This window comes from Musa acuminata, unplaced genomic scaffold, assembly GCF_036884655.1.
Source record: "Musa acuminata AAA Group cultivar baxijiao unplaced genomic scaffold, Cavendish_Baxijiao_AAA HiC_scaffold_1139, whole genome shotgun sequence".
In the NCBI taxonomy this organism is placed as follows: domain Eukaryota; kingdom Viridiplantae; phylum Streptophyta; class Magnoliopsida; order Zingiberales; family Musaceae; genus Musa; species Musa acuminata.
The window spans coordinates 2,960,308-2,986,635 of NW_027021351.1; the positions used below are offsets into that span (position 1 = coordinate 2,960,308).

Below are 26,328 nucleotides of genomic sequence, written 5' to 3' on the forward strand. Positions count from 1 at the left end.
GTAAATATAGAGATTATCGGACCTAACTTATTCGATATAAATATCTCGCATACCCAAAGAAAATACAATCCACAATCTTCAAATTTATCTTGGTATCACTTTTCTTCCAAATTCATGCAAACTCTATGAATACATAATATCAGGCAAAACTTACCCATTTTTATTCATCCGAGTGGAATTAGGATTTTCTAATGGTATTGCTACAAAACCATGCAAATCTTTATGGTGTAATTAAAATATCCAAACTTTTGTGAATACATAGAACATTAATTAATATGCATTAAACATAATCTTAGGTTATGATAAGCCTGTAACCCTTCTCAAACTAATATAATTATTCCTTATTTCTACTAAGGTATTTGGATTGATTTGTATATTATTGCATAAGCAATATATCTCACCTTTCTATAAGCATCATCTATAACATTTGATATAATAGAAATTAAAATAATGCATAGTTTTATCTTAAACTTATATAACAAAATTGTCATTGTTGTACACAACCTACCAATGCAGCATAAAATTCTTGATGATCATCAATTTTTTTTCTAATATTGTTGCCCCTTACTTGAATTTTTTTTAAAACCAAACCAACAACTAAAACATCTATTATTGATCAAGAACATTATAAAATGATCTCTCGTTTATAATGGAGGAAAATAAGATCATCCAAGCTAGCAACTAGCAAGTCTCAAACATTATACTCCCTAGAAACTTGTATCGGGATTTTTAATTTCAAATAATATCATCCAGTATGAGCAGTACGTACCAGTCTGACAGCATACTAGTACACGAACCGTCCACTACTGGACGGAATGCTCAATATCGTCTCATACCGGATGACATGAGGGTATATCGGATGGTAATTCATATCAAAAGTTACAGTTTTGATCGTCAGTCAAATGATGTCGGTATCACATGTTCCATGCTGGTTCCCATCAAAAGAGATGGTAAAGATCAGTGAACAAAATGCAAAAGAAAACTTCAAATGGTGACCACCAGTGAAACTGGGCTAGAATTCTTTCATTTTGACCATATGTTAAGAACCATGTGGTTTGGATCCTCTGATTCTTTGAAAGACAAGATTTTGCTCCTTATCTGGATGTGGAAAATCTGCCAACTGCGGCTCCCGGCTTAATCCGTGAAGGCAGGAATATTCAACAACAGAGTAAATCCAGATTGAAGCTCAAATAAACTCCTTCAAAATCACTCCAAGATAGAGAACAATTGATCTTGACCCAAAAAGAAGATACTTCCAATACCCTATACAGATGCATATGAGAAATAAAATAGTAAGGGAAGCCCATGTCATTAACAATAAAAAAATTAAATCAGGTGGACATACCAAGAGAGGTCATATACCAGAACGAGGGAATCATAGATTTAGGTATCTCTCCCAACCTTCTGCTTCGAGCTTTGATGCTTTTGTCAAAACAGTGTCCTTCAGATCATCTTGATACTTGATCACTCTTCAAAAAATTTGTGGAAACGAGAAACGCAAGTGATGAGCTTAAATATACAAATCAGATCAAGTTAAAATCATATGTTCATGGTATTTGAAAAAAGACCTGTCCCACAAATCAGCATCACCAGCAGCGAGAATCCTGACTGCTAATAAAGCTGCATTTGCTGCATTTCCAATTGCAACCGTTGCAACTGGAATACCTTTTGGCATCTTTATGGTAAAAAACAAAGGGCAATCAGTTTCAAGCATATGATCTTAACCCAACCGCCACAATCGAAGTACTTCCTGAAAAAGAAAAACTGCATCAATGATCCACATTATACCTGTACGATAGATAACAAGGAATCAATTCCATCCAATGATGAGGTTCTTATCGGGACCCCAATGACAGGTAGTGGAGTCAGCGAAGCTACCATTCCTGCAGCACAACAGAGTTTTCCAATTAACTTCAAACATTGACTTACACCAATATGGAGTATTACGTTCTTCTTTTCCAGAAATGTGTGATTCACCTGGTAGATGTGCTGCACCACCAGCACCAGCTATTATGATCTGGATACCTCGTTCTTTTGCAGACGATGCAAAAGAGTACATCCTTTCTGGTGTTCGGTGAGCTGAAACAATTGTTACCTGAAGTGATTTTACAATTAACAAAATCACATGATGTGCATAATAAAATTATCACACCTTCTACGAAGCACCTTGAAATAAAAAATGGCTTTAGCATGGTGATGAAACTTACCTCATGTGGCACACCAAAATTTTTTAATATTTCAGCAGCATCCTTCATTGTAGGAAGGTCAGAATCAGAACCCATGATTATCGCAACACGTGGAGTAACTGCACCCGATAAGCAAATCTTAAACTCAAATATTAGTAACTTCCAAGCATACACTCACTATATACTCAGGAACAGCAGAAGAAAACTTAGTAGTGTATTTTTTTCTCACCAATAACACATGAATTTTGGTAGGCATTGTGCCAACAATTAAATACTCTTGCACAAGAAATAAAATTATGCTGATTAAATACATTGTGGAAACTCACATAGAGAGGCAATCAAATTTTATTTATGCATAGTGAACATCAAGCTATGAATTTCTCGTCTCATGACAAACTATTAAAGTATAAAAATTCAAGAATTGGATTCTAAATCAACTACTCGGGGATTTAATAAATATTTGAATGGTGTATGTACATAATGATGTAACCTGTAACTTTAGGGTGAATAAGGTGAGATGAGGAACAAAGATAGTACAGAAGAGATCTTGTAGCAGATTTTAACCAGAAGCAAAGTTGTGAATCGTCATTGTTGAGACGAAAAGAATTGAAGAACTTATAATCATTGCAATGGTGTAGATCAGAGTTGCATTCAATCAACAAAACAATATTTAGAACATTTAGAGACACTATGATGACAAATATTAAAAAAGCAATTAGATTCTTATATTTAAACTAAATTTAAGAAGAAACAGGACTTTGCATATTACCACATTCTCAAACATACTAACCTACACCATGGCTTCCTGGTGTTTCTCTTTCCAGCAAGGAATCAAGTCTTTCTTTTACAACGTTCTTTGAAGGGCCTACAATTGTGATATGACCCATCTTCCGGAGCTTCCGCATTTCTAATAGCAGCAATTTTATACACGTGGCAAGAAAAAGAGTAACTGGAAATTAGAAGATTGTATTACTCAGGAAAAGGCACACTGACCTGGTTTATCATACCAATGGATATTGGCCCCAGGTATCTTTAGTGCCTTCCCCATCAGCTGATGAGCCAAATGAAATCCTGCTTCTCCCTAGCAGTAGATGATCTCAAACAAAATCAAAAACTAACTAGCTGAAAGGACATCAAAGTTCAAACAAGAGTGTGAAAGAATTAACTATATGCAGATCAAAAGAATGACAAACTCATGAACTAATGTTTACAGAAATCAACTACTTGAGAATTTAATAAATATTGTATAAATACCTTCTCAAGATAATTACCTCATCTTCACCTAGTATGTTATACATGATTGCAGCTGGGGTTTTCATTGATGGATCACCAAGAGGAAGACCAAGAATAGCTCGAAGATGCTGTTCATACTGCGAAGTATAGCATGACTCAATCGTATGATGTCCACTATTATGAGGTCTTGGAGCTACTTCATTGAGCAAAACCTATTAAAAAAAAATGGTTTCAGTCAACTGCATCGCTATTTAGAACCATTACCGAATGTCCAGATAAACGACACCTAATTAAAGATGAGATGAAAAGGTTAAATTGCACCAACTTGTATACTAGGGTAGGGTGCAAACAAAATATGAACAGAATTACCTGTCCATCTTTTGTTAAAAATAATTCTACTGCAAATACTCCTGCTCCCTCGAGTGATTTGACAGCTTTTTGAGCAATGTCAACAGCAAGTTTCTTTATTTTGTCAGGTACATCAGCAGGAGATTCAACTATGTGACAGATGTTATTCCTAGAAAAAGTAGATTCCACAAGATTGTAAGATTGGCAAAAGAAGAAAAGTTTAGAACATAGCGACTGCGGCCCACTACACAGCTCAATTGAACTAGCGACCCAATTTATTCTTCTTACTTGTGAATAGTCTCAACCACAGGAAAGCATGAAACTGAATTGTCTCGAGCCCTGGCCACAATCACAGAGAGCTCCTAGATCAAACAAAAAAGAAAATTTTGTTATAAACTAATTACCAAGACCAACTTATTTTAAATTACTCCATATTAAGAACAAAACCCACATATCTCTATAAGAAGAGACATACATGCACATTTAGAATTGTTAGTATCTGTGTAACCCCATATATATCAACCTTTGTCTACATGCCCAAATATTCAAGTTTATATGCAAGAATAGATATACAAGTGGATACAAATTCATTAATTCCTGCACCAAGGAAATCAGACAATGTTACTTGTCTCAAGAAACAAATGATAGCACCAGCAAATTCAAATGAATACAGCACAACTGAAAGACCAAGAATCAACCGAAAGTTTCAAATGCAGCATTGCATAATACTAGACCAAAGGAAATCTTAAAAATTACTGAACATATATCTGCAGTCAGTAACCGTAATAAACCTGACTTTAGGAAATAGTAAAGACAAACCTTCACAAATGGTGTCCATCTTTCAACATATAAACCATGATCAAATCCTCCCAATGCTGAAAGAAAGCATGAATTAGTTAATGGAGAATGAAACTTTAAGAAAGAGCAGCAGATCTTTGTATTAAGAATCTACGAAACAAAATACACACCCACCAACATCGTACACTCGTCCGAACTAAAATATGTGCATTTCAACTAAAAGTTTAAAGTTTGGCTGCAATGAATATCATAACACACACACACACACATGCTCTCTCTCTCTCTCTCTCTCTCTCTCTCTCTGTATTCATTCTTGGAAATAAATTCCTACAAGAGATCAACAAACAAAAAGTTCAATGCTCCATGAACATACTTTAGCCAATTAATTTGGAAGCTAAACAACAGGCACATATCTTTTCCAAAGTTATACTTCTAAAGATTACCATATCATTTTCATATGACAGAACTGCAAACTTTTAAAGGATTGGTATGAAGTATGCCATGCTTTAGATTGAGATAAACAGCTACCTCTCACATCAAGCATTCTCAAACATAGTATCTTGAAAAAAAAAAGGTAAGGTTACTCTTTTACAACCTGGGAGGACCACAGTTAAGAGTCACAAAAACAATCTCTTTAAATACTTAAAAGTAAGGTTGCGTACATTGACCCTCCCCAGACCACGCACTAGCGGGAGCCTCATGCACTAGGAAAGCCCTTTTTTATGTTGAGTCTCTGGTCTAAGACATGCATAAATGTTAAGTCTCTGATTTTCATTTCAATACTTTTTGTGATATGAAGAAAATTATGATTGTGGCCCTAAATCACATGCAATATGTTTCACTTCTTTTCCTTTCTTCCATTCAAAAAGTATAATAACAGTTCAAAATTTGACTGCACAAGCTTATAACTAGGACTTTTCTTTAGTATGCTTCAGACATAAAATGCTTGGGAATAATAATACAAGAAAATTTTCTAACGATATCAATACCCAACTCGACTAAGATGCAACCAGGTTCGTAATTCTCAACTAACAAAATACAAGAATGTGTATCCCATAAAACAAAAACAAGTTCTCATAAAATTCTCCTTTGAGTCACACCATTCTAGATCTGTCCTATGCATATATAGAACAAGGATGGCCATGCCGGTGCTTGCAGACTGACATGCAACATACTAATAGGATAACGGAAATGTAGTTGGATATGTGCACATCTCACATGCATGATAGTCCATTCTATAATGTATGTGTTTGTGTGATGTGGACAGACACCAGTGTGGAACAAATTGGACTTGACATTATAGTTTCAGAGATATATGTCTTGGTAATAGCCAGGCACATTATTGCATAGTGTTGCATCACATGGTATTGTGGTTGTATCCTGACATGCTACCCATGGTTGGCAGGTACTCCATAAATAGCATATCAATTATTCTACTGTAAAAAAAGAAACTAACACACCAACAAAAATGTTTCAACTTCTGAAAATTTTACCTTACTGAAAACATAAATTGAACCTCTAATATGATTCCATCCACCAACTTCATGTATATAATCAAAAATTCTTTGGAGAATTTCTAAGGGATCTTACCAGCCACAACTGAAGGAAGCTCCTCTTTGGTGTGAGCAACAGCATTCCCACGCCCATCATAAGCCAACCTCTTGCTTTTGATCATTAAAGGATAACCAAATAACTCTCCAGCTTTCTCAGTGTTTGCAAGATTATCTATCTGCATCAAAACAATTTCAATTAATTAACAAAGGTCTAGATAAACTTCAAGATTCTTTTTTTCCAAAAATAAGTAAACAGAACAGTCAACCTCCATAAAATCAGGAAGTGGTATCCCTTGCTGAGAAAAATGGACTTTCTGAAGATATTTGTCCTGCGATGTAAAATAATAATGTCTTGAACTGTTGCAAAGCAACTAAAATTCATAAAACAGCATTTCAAACCCAACTAAGCCAATCCGATGAGCAGCAAAAAAAGGAGTGGGAGTTCTTGACCAAAAAATTGATTTAGAACAGCTAAGATGTATCAAGAACGGTAAGTGAAATATTGATAATAATTAAGCAACAGGAAATTTTAATAATGTCTCTAACAAATAGCAAGATTACAATAAAAAACATGTAGAAAGAGAATAAAATCTTTTCTTGTATACTTCATGTAAACAGTAAGCAATCTTCCAGCAAGATAGTTTAAGATGGTTTTCCTTTCTTCACAAATTCTAACAATCCCAACACTTGAACAACATTTATACCAAGTAAGCCTCACTAGCTGCTAGAAGAATGTATGTAGCTATAAATACACATAAAACATAGCAGTCACGCAGTCCTGGTAATCAAACTAGTCCTGATAATCAAACTCCAAAACAATTTTGAGGATAGCATGAGAACATGCAAGCCCTAAATATAAAGCCAAATCATACATTATCGCATATCCATGAAGTATAGATAGTTATTTAGTCATTAATTTCATGTCTTAAGAACTTTATCCTGTTGATGATAATTTATAAAATTAAAAGAAGAGTGCCACAAATTTTGAAAAAATTTGGACACTGAACCAGTAAATTTCATCTAAAATATAGAAGGTACAAAAGCAAAATTATAATTTCAATAAGATACTCTTTTGACCAGAAATAAAGAAAACCTTCGATGTTTCTAACTGAATTAAGCATGATAACGATTTTTGCATGTTCTGTGATGCATTCTATCCAATCTTATCCTGTTTCCTATTGTTTATCATTCAGAGAAAAAGAAAATTTCCATATAACAGTAATAACAAAGCATGTTCCCTAGGGCATTTTGACATGGAACTTTTAAACCCTATCTTACTGTGATAACGGAGATCAAGCTTGGCCATATCTTACCAACTATACAGTGTCTAAGAGAAACATTGATTCACTAGCATGTCTGGAATTCTAGGAGACAAAAAAATCATTTTGTGATTCACAGTTTCAGTGAGTGAATAGCAGTCAAAAATTAAGATGTTGTTCTGACACATCTGACCATACTTATGGCATACTTAAGAATGTTCTTTTTGGTGAAAAATATCCACAAAAGTGTTTACCCTGCTAAATGTCCTGGAACAGCATTACTCTGCTGTTTCTCTCAGCACATATAACAAGATATATCTCTCCATCTAGAAAGAAAGGCAATGAATAAGAAAGTGAGAGTTACTTGTATAATTCTTATGGTAGAGGCTTTAGGTTGGCAGTCTATCCCTTGTAGCTCAAGTTGCTCAAGAGTGACTGCATCGACATGTTCAATTTCCACTGTCAACACACCGCACCTAATTGCCAATAAAAAAGACTGCTTAATGATGCTCGTCAACCAATAAACAAGTCAAATATGGAAGAAACTATGACGACTTCTAAGTGATACCAAGCCCCCAGTCAATAATACAGGACAACCAACCTTTTTGCAAATTCACGAACTGCATCACCATCATCGAAACTCCCAACTACATGCTGATATGCTAAGCCACTTGCTGGGCAGGATTCGAGGGGATCCAAGATCACTACTTTGACTGCCATTTGACTTGCCGCTTGGCACAGCATTCGTCCTAGTTGGCCTCCTCCCAGTACGCCAACAACCGTATTCGATACCCCACGTTTGACCAATCCATCATGTCTGTAGCAACCAGAAAATAACAAGCCATTCATCAAAACGCTACATCATAGCCAAACACAAGATCTTATTCATAAAAGAGCCACCTTGGAATTCAAAGCATCACATATTCGTTCGAGACACAACCGTTCGACACAATGCTACTGAAAGATGTTGTTCCTCATCTGAGGCTACAGCTTCTTAAAATAACCAAAAGATCAATTTTTAGTACATACCGCTCCGAAGAAGATCCATCACCATGGTCCTGGCTCGACGCCACGAAACGAGCCGCGCGAGCAGACCGAGAAGGGGAAGCCAATGTCATCGGAGACCTCTTATTGGGTCGGAAAGAGAACCCTAGGACTGCTTCTCCCCCACCACAGGACGCAAGGGCCCTTAACGGGGCGGAATGGCCGTAAGATGATGAGGGGCGGCGATCGCGGGACAGGAAGGCGGAACAGGCGGTGGACCCGAGCCGCAGGGTCGTCATGCGGCCGCCAGAAAAAGGATTCCGGCCACGACCCGAAGCAGACGGGCGGGCTGTGCGACGGCCGACGGCGGCTTCGTTGGAGGCGCTGTAAGAGTGAGAGTGGCCGACCAAGTCTTTGGAGAGGAAGAATCTGCGCTGAAGAGACTCTATTGCAATTATACGCACCAAAAGGGCCCCCCAACCCTACTCTGTGAGACGGAGAAGAGCCGCGTCAGTGGGATATGGATGGGACCCATTGTTCTCACCCACTCATAACCGGTAGATTTGACAGGTAACAAAGGCCCCCCCACCAACCCACCCCCCCCAAAAAAAACGACCCAATATTTTCGGGTTTCGGATTTAGATCCACATACCCATTCTATTTAGATTCAATACCTTCTTATCATCTCTGAGTTAATTTGGGTTAGGAAATGGCTATCGGGTCGGGTTCAAGTTGGATCCATGGCCTGCCTTTGGACGGTGGATGAAGGAAGGAGTCATAGATCCACCGTTGCAAAGATAGAGTTCTCGTTCTTATATGTGATGGACAGCTGTGCGAATGACCCAACGTTTCACCCGCCTTTGGAACCCTCCGTTATGTACAAAGCAGCATCACCGCAAAACAAACGCCGGGTGAGAAAGTAGGCAGATTCCACGTGGCATCATCTGCCATCACAAACTCGCGGGAGAGAATTCTCCCCCAAATTTGCACCCTCCACCATGGATGAAGGGACCCACTTCCGAAACAGGGGCCCACGCACTTGTCAGCACCCGGGAAAATAACAGCTGTCGCCGCTACCGAGCGATTTGCCGATATGTAACAGTGTAATATATGTTTTTATTGGCGGTATATACATAGATAACGGGTCTCGTAACATTGTAACGGTTTTGGCAACGGAAGATGGTAAGGGAAAAGGCGTCTCTTGCATTCGTCGTCTCCTTCTCCGTGTATATACCGATGAAACGGTCTCACGCAAGGAAGGAAGGGAAGAGGAGGAGAGGCGGTGAGGGATGGAAAGGGGGGCGACGGTGGGAGAGCTGACCTCCGGGGCGAGCGGCCGAATCATCCCGGTGTTGAGGAACATACGGCGGTCCGTGCCGTCGCCGGCATCGCTCGTCCGCGTGCTCTTCTTCCTGCACTCCTTGGCCTTGCGGTTCCTCCTCTTCCTCCGCCGTCGGAGCCCACTCTCATCCAAGACTGCGGCGGCGGCGGCGGCGGCGGGGGGGCTCTCCCCGGCAGAGGACGAGGGGAGGGGGCGGCGGGAGGTGGTGGGCGGCCGCGGAGGAGGAGGACGTGCGGCGGCGGAGGGCGCTCGCGGAGGAAGTGGAGATGGTCCCCGAGTCGGCGGAGAGCGAAGAGGGTGGGGCATGCCGGTGGAGTACGTTCGATTTCGTGGGACCGAGGAGGAGGGCGCTCTTCTGCCGGTCGTGGCTGCCCGCGTCTGGGGATCTGAGGTAAATTTTTGATCTCATGTTTGTGGTCGAGAATTAGATTTCTATTTGATAAGCCACGAGGGGAATCAGGAAAGTCTGCGTCTTTTATACCAAGTTTGTGTTCTTTTGGCTATTCCCTATCCCAGGGTATATATTTCCATCTGTTTATCGTTCCTTTTTCTTCTCCGGAAAGAAAGAAAGTATTTTTTTGTGGATTTTGGACTTGGAGTATAGCTAAATCATGTTGATTACAGAGGTGGAATAGATATTTTTGATGTTCTAATTTTCTTTTTTTTTTAGCTTCTGTTCAGGACAAAGGAGTGGTTCCATGGTTCATTGACTTGAATGCTATAACTTTTAAAGCATTGATTAGCCTTTCATCCTTACAAGCTTTAGTGATGTGAGTTGTAAAACAAGTTTTCCTTTCAGATTTTCTGTATAATTTATTAGTATTAGTGGAACAACATATATATCTGTAGCATCTTCAGATACACAAGTCAATTCTTTTTCCTATTTTGATTGTGTATGGAAATTGCTCCCTGTAGCTGTTTGTTTCTACTCAAGTAGTTGAATAGTTGGTAGCATATGTCCATTCTCAAGTATATTGGTCTTTTGCATTGCACTGAAGGATACGAGAAAACAACTTAAAGAGTAATCTAAGCTCTGTTTAGAAGTTATTATTTTGTTCAAGTTGTTCGACGTTTGAAGTTTAATTTGTTTGCTGGTTATTGCTTGGCTACTGTCTCATTGGAGTTACTGTTTTCATAATTTGCAGGGGCATTATGGTGATAATACATGGACTGAATGAACATAGGTAAGGAGCGCAAGGTTGACTTCCCTTGCAATTATATAGTTGATACAAGCATGCGTGCACATGGCTGTATGTAGAATTTCTAGGCAGCTACTTAGGGATTTCTAAGTAGCTATCATGTTGATGATTGTATTTGACACCATATTACCATCAATTAATGGAACATGCACCTTTTCAAAATATTTATATATTCGATTTCCTGGAATAATTTAAATACATGGATGTCTTCTTTCAGTGGAAGATACGCTTACTTTGCTAAGCAGCTAATCGCATGCAACTTTGGAGTATATGCAATGGATTGGATAGGTACGTGGTCTTAACCACTCTTTTTCCTTCATTACGGCTGTTTTATTAAAAGCTTGCGGATGCTTGTTGCCCTACTTTTAGTAAATTAATGGGTTACCTGAATGTCTAGATAAGAGCAAAATGCAGCAAAACTAGGGGTATGACTTGAATCAATACCTTATTTTCATCAATCGTCAATTTAAAGCTGTTGTGTGGCATCAACTCCTTTGAGATCACTGTCATCTGGTGATGTATTACTTTATTTCTATGCCTTATGACTCTCATTTATCTGACCTTTAAGAAATGACTAGAGAAGCATGATAGGTGTCAAGGTTTTTAGCTTCGAATGCCAGAACCAACCCATGCTGGTCTCTGGCCACATTGGTATGGGATTGATAGACACCGATATATCAACACACGGTATGTCAGTACGATATTAGAAGGGAGAGGAGAGGAGTATTCAGCATGGGCTAACAGGCGACGCAAGGGAGGCTAGCACGAGAGAGAGAGAGAGAGAGAGAGAGAGAGAGAGAGAGAGATTAACCATATATTTAAAAATAAGGTTCAGAAAGTTTCTGAACTAGGCTTATTGTCTGGCTTAAGCATGATAATGCGCCAAAATTGGGTGGTAAGCCCTATGCCGGGCCGATTAGTTCATGTCCAGACAGGTAAATGGTGGCCGATCCCTATGGGTCTGAACAAATCAAGAACCATGATGGGTGCACTAAAAGATGATTGTAATGCTCGAAGTCTTGGTACCTATCTAAGCTTTATAAAAAAAAGCAAATTTAGATTATCGAATGATGATAAATTATTTTGTGACATACAGGCCATGGTGGCAGTGATGGATTGCATGGATATGTACCTTCATTAGATTACGTTGTGGAGGACACTGTAAGCCAACATTGTTATTACTCTACTTATGCTTGGTTAATTCTGGTTTTGAGTTGATTTCATTGTTCCTGTTCATGCATACAGGGAAAATTTCTAGAGAAAGTCAAATCTGAAAATCCTGGTGTACCTTGTTTCCTTTTTGGTCACTCCACTGGTGGAGCTGTGGTTTTAAAGGTAATGCCTTGTATACAAATCATGTCACTCTTCATAATCATTATGATCCATCTATTCTGATTTCATCAATAAATTTCTCGCATTACAGGCAGCTTTGTATCCTCATATTGAGGCTATGGTAGAAGGGATCATACTGACATCTCCGGCAATCCGTGTAAAGCAAGCTCATCCAATAGTTGAGGTAACCTTTTTTCTCTTGTTGCCCATTTTCATATGCTATGCAGTTGATTTGTTCCATTCAGATGTAAAATTTTGAAATTAAGCATACACATTGTAATCGAACCTCTTTTAAATATACACATCTGCTAGTTTCGGAAGATTGTCAAGCTTTACTTCTTTGGTGATGATTATGCCATGTACCATGGAGATGTTCAAGGATCTTATTTGCAAACTTCACCTGTTGCAGGCTGTGGCTCCAATTCTTTCACTTGTGCTGCCGAAGTTCCAATTCAAGGGAGCTAACAAAAGGCGCATTCCTGTATCGAGGGACCCAGCTGCGATGTTGGCTAAATACTCAGACCCGTTAGTTTACACTGGGCCGATAAGAGTTCGAACAGGCCATGAGATCCTGCGGCTTTCTTCTTACCTGCTGCAGAACATGAAGTCCGTCAGTGTGCCTTTCTTTGTCCTGCATGGGACTGCCGACAGGATCACCGATCCACTTGCCTCGCAGGATTTGTACAATGTGGCTGCCTCGAGGCACAAGGATTTAAAACTCTATGAGGGCTTTTTGCATGACCTTCTATTTGAGCCCGAGCGCGACAAAGTTGGTGCAGACATAATTGATTGGATGCTGAGGAGGTTGCAGCAGCAAAGCTTATGAATGTGCATGTTCTTAGGAGACAGCCAGTCGAGCACAGGATTTGCTGGGCTAAGGAATGCCTGGGTTGTAGTTGATTGAATCTAATCCTGCATGTTTGACTTGTGTTTTCTCCTGAAGGCAAGGGACTGATGTTTGTCATAGTCATCCAGTGTTGTATATGATTTAAATTATAAATAAATGTCCTTGTATATTACAAATGCCGGTGTGACTTCCATTATTGTGACAGTTGATCTTGTAGCTTCTTACTGTGCCAATTCACACTGCTGATAATTGAGATGGCAAATGACAAGATAAGCACAATCAGCAACAAAAATAAGTCATGATGCTCCAACCATTTGGGATCAGCTATATGAATCATTTTTCATCATTGAGATCAATACATTTTTTAAATTTTTTGCATCATTAAATATGAATCGGTTCACTTGTGCATGTCAAATAATATCTTATTTTGACAAGTTTCTAGGAAACTGTCATCTATGTCAGCAAAACATACCATATGCATTTTTAACTGGATTAATCTTATGAGTCTGAGAAATATGAGAAAACAATTTATGGGAATGTCATGATATGTATATTCTATAAGAACTTTCATTGAACAGAGCCAACACATGCAGATGTGCATGTGTTGTCTTGGGATCACTGTCACAAGTCCCCCTTTCTCATATCAAATTCTGATCTGAATTTGAAACATGAACACAAGCACACAGTTTTCTTAGGTTTCAACCTGGTTGCAGAGATTAAAAGAAGTGGGAACAGTGCCTCTTTAGAGGCCTTTTACTAACTATGAACAATGAAAGAATGTAGCTGAAAAGAAAGTGTCCGCACAGGCGAGGGAAAGAGAAAATGCAACACACTCAAATGGCTGCTGGAGCTGCAGCAAAAGAGTGCCAGATTCAGACACACATATCTCAACTAATATACCTAGCTTTCTAACTAACCTTGTTTTCCACCCGGCTCACATATGTAAGTGAGCACCCCGTAGGATCAACAAGATCTTTTGGAGGAACCACCACAGAGAAAGATTATTCTGACTCTTTACCACCTTCCTTTTCTGAATCTGTGCTCTCGTTACCCAAACCAGAGGTAGTTTCTTCCTTGGGATTTGTTTCAGTTGTGTCTTCAAAGACAGTGTTGCTAGTGTTTTCTTCTCCCTTGGAGGAATCATTTCCTTGAGATTCGCTAGTGTTTTCTTTTCCCTTGGAGGAATCATTTCCTTGAGATTCTGCTGCCGCTACATTTACAATCTCATCTGTGGGAATTTCTGAATTGCCTTCATTGTTGTGAGATGAATTTTCGGCTTCTTCGGTGGGCTTAGTTTCAGAGCTCGTTCCTAAACTAGATTTGTTGCCAGCATCTTGAACCTCAGATGTGTCATCTCCTTTTGGTTCTAGTGCATCCTCATTAGACCATGATTCCGTCTTTTCTTCTTCGGCATCATTTCTGCCAGTATCTTGGGCGTCGGATGCGCCATCTCCTTTTGATTCTGGTGCATCCTCACTAGATCTTGAATCCATCTTTTCTTCTTTGGCATTGTTACTGCCAGCATCAGAAGCATCATCACCGGAGGATTCAACTGCATCCCTCTCCAAAGCCTCATTAATATTTGGCAATTCTACATCCTTTGTGTCATCGACTACAGATGTCACCGTGAGCTTGTCATCTGACTCTGTATTAGTTTCCTCAACCAAAGGACTGTCGCCAGTTGCTTCAGATTTCAAATTACTGTCGTCTTTATATTCAACTGCTTCCCCTTTAGGAACTTCGCTATTGGTTGGCATCATCGGCTCTTTTTCTTCTGTGGAACTGGGTAGATTGACAGCTTCACCCTCGGTATTTTCATCAGAGCTTACAGTTTCCAGGCTATGGTGCCCGGTAGTCTCAGCATCAGTACTAATATCTCCTTGAGAATCGAATGCGTTCTTTTCAGTAGAAACATCATCAGTCGAAATCCCATTTTCTTCTTTGGAGAGGGATAGGCTGCCGTCATCTGAATTTGCAATGTTTGTGGTATCTTCTAAACTATTGCCGCCGCTACCTTCGGTCTCGGATTTAACCCCTCCATCCAAATCAATTGCTTCATTTTCGACTTCAAAGCTATTTTTGCTGCTACTTTCAGACTCTAATTTAACCCCTCCACGGGATTCAGTTGCTTCTTTTTCAACTTCATCGGTTATTTCACCACCTTTTAATTCATTCTTGGAGTTCAACGTGCTCTCTTCATCAGAAGTTATTGCTTCTCCAGTATCATGTTTTGCTTGATCCTGTGTAGCTGGCTTATTCTGTTGAACGGGGATCTGTTCTATATTTTCCCCATCATTTTGATCCAATACATTTTTGCTGCTCCTTTCACTAGGAAGCTGTAACATGTCCTCTTTGTCAGCACTCATGTCATTGCTTACTGCTGAGTCTCTGCTATTGGTAATCGAATCAATATTTTCATCCTTATCGCCGAGCCGCTCTTCTTGGGTTTCTGTTTGGCTCATATTTGAGATAACTTCTACAGATTTACCTTGTTCTTTATTAGAGGATTCATTATTCTTGTCTTCAGTGTGCTGGTCAGAAGAATCAGCCTGATCTCCAGCTTCACTTGTTTCAGGAGTTTCATCAAAGTTGGTTCCCTGGTCTTCTATGATGATCACGTTCTCAGACCCTGCTTTCCCTTTCCGACCAAAATCTACATCATCTTCCTGGTAAAGATTGATCTGATCACCTCCAGCATATTCATTCTTGTTGATATGGTTGACCAACCACACAACAACAGACAAAAGCAAGGTCATCTGAAGTAGTCGCTTGAGTTTAGACCCTCTATTTTGCGAGTTTCGACTGCTTGACTGCTGAAACATCACTACTCTTTTAATCTGCAAAGCTAACGACCAATCTAGACATTAGTCAACTGACCATGTCTGGTCAAACTGGAAAAGCATACAATCTACGTAAACAACGAATGCCAATATATCAAATTAGTCACAAGGCAGAGCACAAAGTGTCTCTCCTTTGTCTCTTTCGGAGTCTGGTTGTGACAATGAACGTATCAATAAAAGTAGGAAGAAACCAGTACATTGAGGATGTTCCAATCATAACCATGGTCATTCTTAAGAGTACATAACCGGGGAAACAGATTGATGTTCTAGAAAAGCTCTAACAAATCATTTGTTCCATTTGGGAATCAATCTATTAGGGAAGAAACAACATCTTACTTGCCAATCAATCTGGAAAAGAAACTGAAAACATACCAGAAACATGTTTTAGAGAGATAATTGAGCTCAACAACTAAACATCTCACGTATCTGATGTACCACGGCACTTCGGATGAACAAATATGTTTTTAATTTCCTGAATTCAAAGTTGAATAATTTAAAACTCTACTCTACTATAGATTCTTCTTTAGTCCGAAAAAATATAGTTTTCTTTTTTCTGTGCAAGAAATTAAAATCACAACTATACCGTGCACAACAGAAGAGTAACACTGCTTACACATTCATGATGATGCGAGAGTAGGTCTCTACCAGTGATTATTACTCATTTTGAGTTGGTCAATTCATCGAGAAAAGACATATAATAAGTCTCATAACTTTGTTCAAATTTCCAGTTCTAATACCTAACTATAAATCAAGAAACATAATAATTTCCAATAAGAATTATCATGGAACACCAAGCACTTGATAAATTTCAGACTCTTAGCGAATGAGATCAAGACAATAATTCCATAAATCAGCAAGTCTTTAAAACAGGATCCTGCGAGATCACCCAGATCCTCAAAAGAACAATGCATCTTTCAGTATGTCCTGCGTATGATTTCACTGCTAAACTTGCCACGGTTTCGAAGGATACACGTTGAGAGTAAAAGAATACGAAGGGGGCAAAAGTCGACCTCAAATTGATCGATCTAAATCATCAGAATCAAAGCATGACAACTTAAACAGGCAAACGAATTCTCGTCCCGATTCCGATCCCGAGAATGACAACGCCGCGCCATTCCACATCGTCGAGAACAAGCAAGATCTGACGAGAAGCGCCCGATCAAGAACGAATATTTTCATAAAAAGAAGTCATCTTTCAGAAGCCGAAACCCAAAAAGACTTGCGAAAGACAATAAAACCGAGGAATCGAGGGGAAAGGAAAATCTACATGAATGCAAGGCATTGTAATCCCGAAGGAATCGAAATGGAGAAGAGAAGGAGCGATCGAACCTCAGGGGACGGAGGAGCAGATCGGAATGGGAGTCGGGTACCGCTCGGTGCCACGAGAAAGAGTCACTGCAACGTCCAAATTTAGGGAGCAAAATGGAGGGGGCGAGAGAGGGATCGGCTCCGAATGCCTTGTTATCTTTAATTAGATTTTATTGAATTATGAGCCATATAAATAAGAAAAAAGAATAAGCGATAGGATGAGGTCCAACGACTCTTCTAAAATACTTCGAGCTAAGGAATATGGTGCCGTTGGATCCTTACATTTTGAGAATCTCGAAGCAAATATGTGCGTTTGAGCTTCTTAAAATCTCTGATAGGATGAGCTCGAGTTGATTGTAGACATATGCATTGAGATCCGTGGTTGCTTGGATCTAACGGTGGACAAGCTCTCGTTCCATGTGAGGCGGAGCTTTCTTTCGTCGTTCTGAACCGCACCAATAACTTTCCCCACGCCCACCGGCCTTGTTATTGGACATCTCACTGGAGCCCGCAGAGATCTCCAATCAACAACAGGGTTCAATTTAATGAGAAAATAAGAAAAAATAACATAGTGCAATGAACTGACTCAAAAAGAAATATCAAATTAATAGTCGGCTGTCTTTCAGCGTCCTATCTAGATTTATTTATTTTAATAATATTAAATTTGTCGATGAAAACATAAAAATAAAGATTGGAACATATTGGAACTTGCAAAAGTTGCAAAAGTTGATCGAATCAATGAATATTATAATTAAATATTATTAGTGAATCTTTACTCCGTGGCTGAGGTGTCAGTACACGGTTTTGTTTGATCCCGGATACACAAGGTTGCCCATGCAAATGCTCGAGTAGTGGAAGCGAGCGTCAGGTTGGGTCGGGTTCGAGTCTCGCCTCCCGAATGTGATCTCCTCTCTTGGTAAGTAGTCTACTTTTTTGTTGTCGGGCTCTTACACACAAGTCGCGGTCGGGAGGGAGATTTTTCGATTCAACCCCTCCAAAGGTGAAGTTAGAATTGAGTGGAGTAAGGGAGAGTTCAATGTTCTAAGTCCCCTGCATTGATCAAGGGGTTATCTTTTATACTTGCGAGAGGAGGGACCGGTCGTATATAGTCCTTTAATAGCTATCATCTTTTCGGGAGGATGGTTTGTACCCTATGGCTGAGCACCGATCGACACATACGAGTCGACACCGTGCGATGTCGTTCCGAGTTTTGCAGAACGGCTCCGTGGTGTTAGGCGCCGACTTGTACGGTGTCGGACAAGACCGCTTTATCCTGCGGACGAGAGTCGACCAACTCGTACGGGTCAACGCCGTGCGATGTCGTTCTGAGTTTTGCAGAACGGCTCCGTGGTGTTAGGCGCCGACTTGTACGGCATCGGACAAGATCGCTTTATCCTGCGGACGAGAGTCGACCAACTCGTACGGGTCAACGCCGTGCGATGTCGTTCTGAGATTTACGGAATGGGTCTGCGGTGTTCGGCGCTGAACAACGCGGAGGTTATGTGGTCACCTCATTCGAGTCTGAGGTGTCACGCTGCGTCAGCCTGGAGGTCCTTTGTCTGCTGCATACTATATCAAATATTATATTAATTTTTTGGACCATTTGGTTGATGTGCTTATCGGAATCGATGTAACGTTGACGATTAGATAATGACATGAAAACTAACGGTCGTGCCGAGAAGTATATTTTCTGATGGAGGGTTGCCGAGGCAGCGAGAGATCCATATTGACAACAACAACAATGGAGCTCATCGGTCAAAGACGGATGTGTCAAGAAAGGGTTCGAGAAGCACCCGATCGCAACACTTCACCATCTTTTTATCTCTGCGGCTCGACGTTACCGCATCAATGATTAGGCCTTCGGCCACTAAAACACAGCCTTCTATTTCCTCATGCTCATCATCTTTGTTGACTAATTATCGGAATACAAAGTCTGCAATGCCCTTCGATCATTGATATGGATTGCATAATGTTACCACGCATTTACAGCCGCCTTTGAGAAGATCATACCAGCAACAGCAAACAATCATCTCATCGTATTACAACGTTTGCAAGGCATTTTGTTGATGTGGGTTAGGAGCAGCTTCTTGATCCTGCTGTAGCTGTAGCTGTAGCTGTACCATTCATGTTTGTTCAGTAATAAAAAGAGAGTTTCTTTGATTTAAATTGCACTCTAATGTGAAGAACCACTTGTAAAGCAAACAATGAATGATAAGTGAGATGATGATCACTTATCCAAACAGTTCGAGGTTGGGAATAGATGGCATCGTCAAGCAACAGGCAGTATATGCCAAGAGCTAAAAGGGAGATCTGACATGCACTTTGTTTCAATTCAGCCACACAAAGTCTTCCTTTACTTTTTGCTTTACTCAGAAAAGAGAGAATGGTTTGCACAATGCAAGGTCTTTTGTTTCTGCTTTAGCCTTCCTCATGGATAAGATTGCGGCCATACAACAGCAGATTCCTGCAACACAGATCTGCCTGTAGTTTTTTTTGTTTGTGAGTAGCACATGGTTGAGGCTCTCATGCCAAGTTCTTGATCCTGCATGCTCACTGTCAATTATTGGTAGCTCTTCTGCGGAGGAATGGGCATATCTTTGTAGCTGCAAGAATGTCCAATATGGGCAGCATGAGAAGCCATTAGGGAACTGTCTTGCAATGTAAATTTGAAGCATGAGAAGGTCTCTATTGTTGGAACTATATATGACATGCTTTATACTTAGCTTCATTTACCAAACTTCATGTGATTAATGTTTATACTTAAAATCTTAATCTAATAGTGACTATCATATCCACTTGCTATGACTTTGAAAGATTCAAAATCTATTCTTTTGTATAAATTACAGTACTTTCATACGATTCGAAATCTCATCCGATAAATTTTTTCACATAAAATATGAATCTAACTATAATCTCATCGAAGGTTAAAGATTTTATTAAGATGTTAAAATAGTTTGATTAATAAAAAATCTTTAAATTCTGTCCTTATCATTTATCCTTCAAAAAAAATTTATAATGAAATAAACAACACCCAACAGATATGCCCAATGTATGGCTTTCTTTTTTGTTGTGCTATGCTTTCTACTGCCACCACCAGTAAGGGCATATGTTTGGAGAACCAACACACTGGATCACAACTGTGCTCCACTCAACAGATTAAATGAATTCATTCCCTTGTTTAATCTTGAAACAATCATGGTAGTTCACAAGATCAACTTAGTACTCTCTAGTGTTGAGAATGGTTTAAGCTTCAATTATCTGTTTAGAGTCATAACTGGATACTACTATACTGGTGCAAGCAATGATGGACTAATGTTCCCAACTTGAATCATATTGGCTTGCTTTAGGATGTGGTTTGAAAAGCCTGCTTGAGCTCTGGGCTTTACTTGAGCAAAACAAAAAGGTAGAAAAGGGGGACACAGTTCTTCTTCGCTTGGCCATTAAGCTTTGAGAGACCTAACTGGCTGACCATGTAAAACAAGAATAATTGTCTTTTCATATTGCCTTTTTCTCTTCCTTGCAAAGTTGGATTACTACAATCTTTAGGATCACAGTCTAAAAAGAAACTAAAGTTTGTTTGGGTTCTTCAAGCCAAGCAATTTAACTTCTTCAAACTTGGATGCCAAGTTAAATGCTTGCCATTACAAGCTCATACTTTTTTTCACAGTTACTACAAACACCAATGAACTTATTTCATGCTTCTGTTGAATGCTAACATGATCAATGTAGATCAATAATTTTTTTGTATTGTAGAAATGGAATTCGATACTTAGACCTTAATATACGTCTCGATCAATTAAGATAATTAACATCCTCAAAATGATGGATATGGAATTCGATACTTCGACAAAGTCTTCATTAATTAAGATAATTAACATCCTCCAAATTCATCAAATATGATTTCAAATCCTCCCATTTGGTACATCACCAACATACTAATATATTAAATTTTAAAAATAATAATGTTATGATTTTATCTCAATATCTTATCATCAATTAAATTAATTGATACCTTCAAAACTAGATTATTTTTCTAAAAAAAATTCATATTTTAGATATTTTCTAAATAATATCCTCATTTTAATTTTTTTTAAACTGCATCCCTAATTCAAAAATATTAAAACTGCCTCTCTCATCATCACTTTCATCATAGACGTACGTCCCTTCTCCCTTCTCCTCCTTTTTCATTGCTCATCCTTTTTCTTCTTCATTTTTTTTATTTTTTATCTTTTCTCATCGCCTATCCTGTCCTCTACCTCTATCACGATCGATCCTTCCCCCTTCTCTCTTTCTCTCCTCTCCTCCCCTCATTGGTATTAGGTGGTAGACGATGAATAATGATGGATGACCAAAGTGGAGAAGAAGAAAATTTGATTTTTTTTAATTAAGAGTATGATTTTTAAAAAAATAAAAATAAAAATAAAAATCTTGTTTGAGAAATTCCTCCTCATCCCTCCTTCCCCGCTATCATCGATGCTCTCCTCCTCCTTTTTTTTCTTTGTATCCTCTCTTTCTTTTCCTTCTTCCCTTTTGGATGACAGGTGATGAACGATAAACAATAATGAATGATAAAAAGTAAAGAAAAGTTAATTCGTGTCGTCTCCTCACTTCTCCTCCCTCGAGAAGACAAATGATGAAAATTGAGGAGGAATAATTTTGATATTTTTTTAATTAAGAGTATGATTGAAAAAAAAAATAAAAATCAAAATATTATTAAAAAATTTAGAGTGTTTTTTAAGAAAATTATCCTTTTCCAACTAATGCTTCTTCTGCCCACAGATTTCATGCAATTATTCACGTTGAACAACCAAAGAGAGAGAGAGAGGCCTACTGAAACAGTGGTGCAACTTTTCCTTCAACCATCAAGGAGGTATGCCTGTAGGTGTGCTATCACATCTATTGCTGGGCCCACAAGCCTCCCACGTGGCCTGGAAAGTACTTGGAATTTTATATAATTAATTATAAAATTTTACAGTAAAGAGAAATATGTGATACGAAAAAAAAACTTGTGGGCGACGTAACGACGATTTATACACAACAAATGGAGAAGATTTTGCATAAAGCATGCAGCGGTTTTTTGGTACAACTTGTACAGAAAACTAAGGGAGAGCCAACAAAATTTGAAGATCCAAATCTACTTCCTTTGCTTGCTGAATTTTCAGATATATTTGATGAACCGCGTAACTTATCTCTTACCCGTCGGTATGATCTATAACGATTCTTCCATTCCAGCCATCTCTCTCTCTCTCTCTCTCTCTCACTCTCATCAAAGTCTAGAAATCAAACCTAAACACCATACGGCTTCTGGAAGCTTCAGTAGTAGTATCAGTGCTTAGAGAACGAGTCGGTGGACACAGCCGCCATTTCCGAGAGCTTCTCACTGGTGGAGGGCTTTCCAGTAATTGCAGCATCAATTATTGCAGAGAAGAGCAACCCACCACGATCACCTTCTTCTGCCTTTAAATACTCTTCCCTGCCTTCCCCTCTCTCCCTCGTGAATACCTTTGAAGACAACCAAACTCTCTCCTCTCCTCTCCATTCTCTTCTCTTCTCAGACCAAACTTCTCAGAATCCCCTTTGAAGGAACGAGAACAGTGAAATGGAGCCTTCCTTGGCCAAGCGTCTGTGGCACATGATAACAGCTGCTTACTACATGCTACGTAAGGGCCTCACCAAGCACAGGCTCATGATGGATCTCCACCTCCTCCTCAAACGCGGCAAGCTCGCCGGAAAAGCCGTTGGGAACTTCGTCGCCTTTCACCACCACCACCGTGACCACCACATTGGCGCCAACATGCACCGTGACACCGACCTCTCCTACTACGACCCCAAGGAGGTGGAGTTCAGCTGCAGCAACACCCCTTCCTACCCCTCCTTCCTCCTCGCCGCCAAGCGGGGGAACCGCCACCGTCACGACCGCTACGACTTCGACTTCGCGGCGGACGACAAGGAGCTTGAAATGCTGAACTCGGAGATGTCCGACGCCGAGTCGTCGTTCGTGGCGTCGCCATCGCCAGCAGCGGTACGGCAGCCGAGGATAATCGACTCGCCGTTCCCGACTAGGGATGAAGACGCGGAGGCCGACGGCCGGGTGGACCAGGAGGCGGAGGAGTTCATCAGGCGGTTCTACGAGCAGCTTCGTCTCCAGCAGAGCGTCCCGACGACGCCGGAGTGCCACTGCCACCGCCGTCGCAATCCAGCCTGATGCAGCTTTCACCATGGAGCTCGCTTACTGTGAATGATGAGATCATGTGTAAAGAGCAGCACACCAGTCTTCCTTGTTCAGAGCTTCTTCTTGTTCAGAATAAATAAATAAATAAATATATTATTGATAATATATTCTGAATTTTTATAAATTATGTTATGAAATATTGATCTCACAAATCAATTGTATTGGAGAAGTGAACAAAATCAAAATATCAAAAAGAAAGAGATGTAAATTTATTTGATGTGAAGTTGTGAAAGAGAAAGGGTTGGAAACTTTTGCTTCATGGCTTCACTCAATCACCTAAGATTAGCTCACAAAGATTACATATTAATGCTACCTCTTTCTCTCTACTTTGTACTCGAGCTATATGACTTTGAAGTCCGTGTTTGCGTTGGTGAGAAGGGACATCAATATTTTGTTGCCATGGACATGAATATTATAAGTTTTGTTTGATTCATACAGGTGAGTCATGTCTTTGATGGCCACACTACAATACAAAAGGACCACTAGGGAAGCAAATCACAGTGGTTCTTCCACCTGCTACTTTGCTTACAGGTGCTCATGAGACACATGGAGAAGAAGCATGCAATTAGCTTGCAGTGGCAGTAATAAACCATATCCCAGGCCGATGCATTGGCCACGTAGTCTTATGCCATGGCCACAAGACTTGTCTCGCTGCATTACTTTAGTCTTTCTTCCTCCATCAATTAGCTTTGGATGCCTTCCTCTTCTTCTTCTTCTTCTTCTTCTTCTTCTTCTTCTTTCGATGGAGTACTAACCCTACAACTTTAAAGCCTTTTAAGTTAAGTGGAGGACAGGACCTTTTTCTCTTTCCTTTGTAGAGTGGGTGAGGAGACTTCCATTGGTTGCATGCCCTACGAGAGTGATTGACCCAAATCATCTTACTAGCGCAAGGTTGATCTTTGTGAGAAGAAATGATTAACTAAATTTTATTGATAGTGTATATACATAAAAAATATTATAAAAATATGATAATTACATGATTTTTTTTCAATCAATAATAAATATAAAATATTTACTGAACCGTTTCAGGAGATCACATTGAGATCATGATCTTTATTATTGATAGAATCATGATAATATGTTATCATAAATTCTATGATTTACAATTATGATAAAACATTTTTTTGACATACATTAAGCTCATGATGATTTTATTATTAAAAATATATTTGAATTCACATGATATATATAACCATTATTTTATAGTAAATCAAGCTCATGCTTATCTGATTTAGTGAAAGACCACGATCCTCAAATGTGTTAGGAAACTGAAATATTAGATCATTTTATGTCCAAATTAAAATATATATTTTTTATTTTAAATCACTCATGACTAATGATTTGTAATGAACTCTTAATAAATACCTCTCTGAGTGTTTATTAAGAACTTAAGTGATGTAAAATTAAATATACATTAAATTTTAATTTAAAATAAAATTATTTGGAACCTAAAGTATCCTCTAAATTTAACTATCATCCCATATTATATTCTATTGAATTGGATTGAGACTCTTTAAGCTTCTATGTTTTATATTTTGGTGCATAGAGATGATATTCATTTAATTTCAAAGAATGAGATCTAATCATATCCATTAAAAATGTCAATTTAGCTTGAACATAACTACTATAGAGAAAATAGAAGATTCTGAATACCTCAAATTAAAACACTCATAACTCTATGCACCAATCTCATATTAAAATAATATCAGAGGCCTTAGAATAATAATAAATTTATATATAATATATTCAAAAATAAGAGATTAATTTGAAGCATAAGTTACTCAAAAGTAACTGAAAAAAATAGGTCTATAATCTATTAAACTAAAACTAATTTTCATCAGCATATCTGAAGACAGGTCATTATAGCAACTAATGCATAAACCAATGATTTTGGTGGGACATCAACTTTAAAACTCCATTGGCACACCACACCATGTCGCATGAGATTATGGTGTTGGCCATGGAAAACAAGGGCAGACAATGACCTGAACAAAGAGCTCTCTAATTGCATGGTGTGCAGGTGGTGGTGATGGTGGGCTGGTGTCGTATTATCGGGGAAATCATGTATGCATCTAACAAAGACTCAAAGTCTTTCCTTCTCTCAATATTTCCACATGAACAACATCAATATCGAGCTTAATTCTCTACTCTTAACAGAAAGGAAAGTTAGGACAGTATGGAGGAGGAAGGGGCTGATTTCTTGCTAAGATAGATGGGTTGGAGCTAATTAAAATCGAGGTGGATGCGATTATCATTGTCAATGTGACTCGTTTTCGAGTTTGTTAAATCTTATGAGGGCCAAGAATTATGTGAGAGAGTGTATAGGAATATTTTTCATAAATATAGATAAAGGATATCGAACCATATTGATATTTGTTTCGTATTTCCACAAACAAATATAAGAACTTATATGTTTATAGAGAGAAGGAAATGAATGTTTAATTTGATTAACTAATTTTGTGAGGTACTATTTTACTTGGAAGGACTATTAGCCAAAATTATTGGCCTTTGTTTGATTATTCCCACTTCATTCAATGTACTCCTTTTTTTTAGATAATATAGTTTTTTTTAAAAAAATATAAATATATACAAAAGAGAATATTTTTATGAGATAAAATTCTTTTCTCGATAAGATTTTGTCACGATCCGAATTTGGATAAGTTTAGCGTATCAATTTTACTTAACCTAAACTACTAATCAAAATACTTAATCTCACTCTAAGTTTAAATTCTAGCATAATATATATGAGGTGTAATTCAGTAATGTCTTCATGAGTCATTTGACTTCATTGATATATAGTTTTTTTCTAATCGAGTCCTTTCATGTCCAAATAGTATGTTGGCTCTAATATGCTTAAGCTAAAATAT

General features: G+C 38.7%; 4 protein-coding genes across 6 annotated transcripts; 2 read left to right on the forward strand and 2 right to left on the reverse strand.

Moving 5' to 3' along the window:
* Nucleotides 1-704: 704 nt before the first annotated feature.
* Nucleotides 705-8,787, reverse strand: LOC103973031 (phosphoribosylaminoimidazole carboxylase, chloroplastic). Of its 2 annotated transcripts, none has more exons than XM_009387488.3 (17): nt 8,407-8,787; nt 7,979-8,194; nt 7,742-7,853; nt 6,385-6,447; nt 6,156-6,294; nt 4,587-4,642; nt 4,056-4,129; nt 3,789-3,936; nt 3,458-3,631; nt 3,180-3,267; nt 2,977-3,093; nt 2,208-2,305; nt 1,978-2,095; nt 1,789-1,883; nt 1,569-1,675; nt 1,363-1,469; nt 705-1,263 (listed from the first exon to the last, which is right to left on the reverse strand). In XM_009387488.3, exons 1-16 carry the CDS (start codon nt 8,658-8,660, stop codon nt 1,376-1,378), a joined length of 1,953 nt encoding a protein of 650 aa, XP_009385763.3. In that variant the 5' UTR covers nt 8,661-8,787; the 3' UTR covers nt 705-1,263; nt 1,363-1,375. The 2 variants fall into 2 exon arrangements, with proteins under 2 accessions (XP_009385763.3, XP_009385764.2); XM_009387489.3 differs by having other exon boundaries at nt 1,346-1,469.
* A 783-nt stretch (nt 8,788-9,570) lies between these two features.
* LOC135671498 (uncharacterized) lies at nt 9,571-13,314 on the forward strand. Its single transcript, XM_065179669.1, has 8 exons — nt 9,571-10,094; nt 10,385-10,473; nt 10,849-10,887; nt 11,120-11,190; nt 11,999-12,063; nt 12,148-12,237; nt 12,326-12,418; nt 12,644-13,314. The coding sequence occupies exons 1-8, from the start codon at nt 9,651-9,653 to the stop codon at nt 13,058-13,060; spliced, it is 1,308 nt and encodes a 435-aa protein (XP_065035741.1). The 5' UTR covers nt 9,571-9,650; the 3' UTR covers nt 13,061-13,314.
* A 483-nt stretch (nt 13,315-13,797) lies between these two features.
* LOC135671526 (uncharacterized) lies at nt 13,798-17,382 on the reverse strand. Of its 2 annotated transcripts, none has more exons than XM_065179727.1 (2): nt 17,251-17,382; nt 13,798-15,918 (listed from the first exon to the last, which is right to left on the reverse strand). In XM_065179727.1, exon 2 carries the CDS (start codon nt 15,901-15,903, stop codon nt 14,083-14,085), a length of 1,821 nt encoding a protein of 606 aa, XP_065035799.1. In that variant the 5' UTR covers nt 15,904-15,918; nt 17,251-17,382; the 3' UTR covers nt 13,798-14,082. The 2 variants fall into 2 exon arrangements, with proteins under 2 accessions (XP_065035799.1, XP_065035798.1); XM_065179726.1 differs by having other exon boundaries at nt 13,798-15,926; nt 17,251-17,379.
* Nucleotides 17,383-22,734: 5,352 nt separating this feature from the next.
* On the forward strand, nt 22,735-23,575 carry LOC135671417 (uncharacterized). The gene has a single exon (XM_065179524.1). It carries the CDS (start codon nt 22,829-22,831, stop codon nt 23,432-23,434), a length of 606 nt encoding a protein of 201 aa, XP_065035596.1. The 5' UTR covers nt 22,735-22,828; the 3' UTR covers nt 23,435-23,575.
* Nucleotides 23,576-26,328: the final 2,753 nt, after the last annotated feature.

What these genes read in the sequence shown, in the direction of transcription:
- LOC135671526 (XM_065179727.1), bottom strand. Translation starts at nt 15,903, where the DNA reads ATGTTTCAGCAGTCAAGCAGTCGAAACTCGCAAAATAGAGGGTCTAAA.
- LOC135671498 (XM_065179669.1), top strand. Translation starts at nt 9,651, where the DNA reads ATGGAAAGGGGGGCGACGGTGGGAGAGCTGACCTCCGGGGCGAGCGGC. An exon ending in CCCGCGTCTGGGGATCTGAG is followed by an intron (nt 10,095 to 10,384) that starts GTAAATTTTTGA and finishes GCTTCTGTTCAG; the next exon opens with GACAAAGGAGTGGTTCCATG. An exon ending in ATATGCAATGGATTGGATAG is followed by an intron (nt 11,191 to 11,998) that starts GTACGTGGTCTT and finishes TGTGACATACAG; the next exon opens with GCCATGGTGGCAGTGATGGA.
- LOC135671417 (XM_065179524.1), top strand. Translation starts at nt 22,829, where the DNA reads ATGGAGCCTTCCTTGGCCAAGCGTCTGTGGCACATGATAACAGCTGCT.
- LOC103973031 (XM_009387488.3), bottom strand. Translation starts at nt 8,660, where the DNA reads ATGACGACCCTGCGGCTCGGGTCCACCGCCTGTTCCGCCTTCCTGTCC. An exon ending in GTTCGTGAATTTGCAAAAAG is followed by an intron (nt 7,854 to 7,978) that starts GTTGGTTGTCCT and finishes ATTGGCAATTAG; the next exon opens with GTGCGGTGTGTTGACAGTGG. An exon ending in GCTTCCTTCAGTTGTGGCTG is followed by an intron (nt 4,643 to 6,155) that starts GTAAGATCCCTT and finishes GCTTTCTTTCAG; the next exon opens with CATTGGGAGGATTTGATCAT.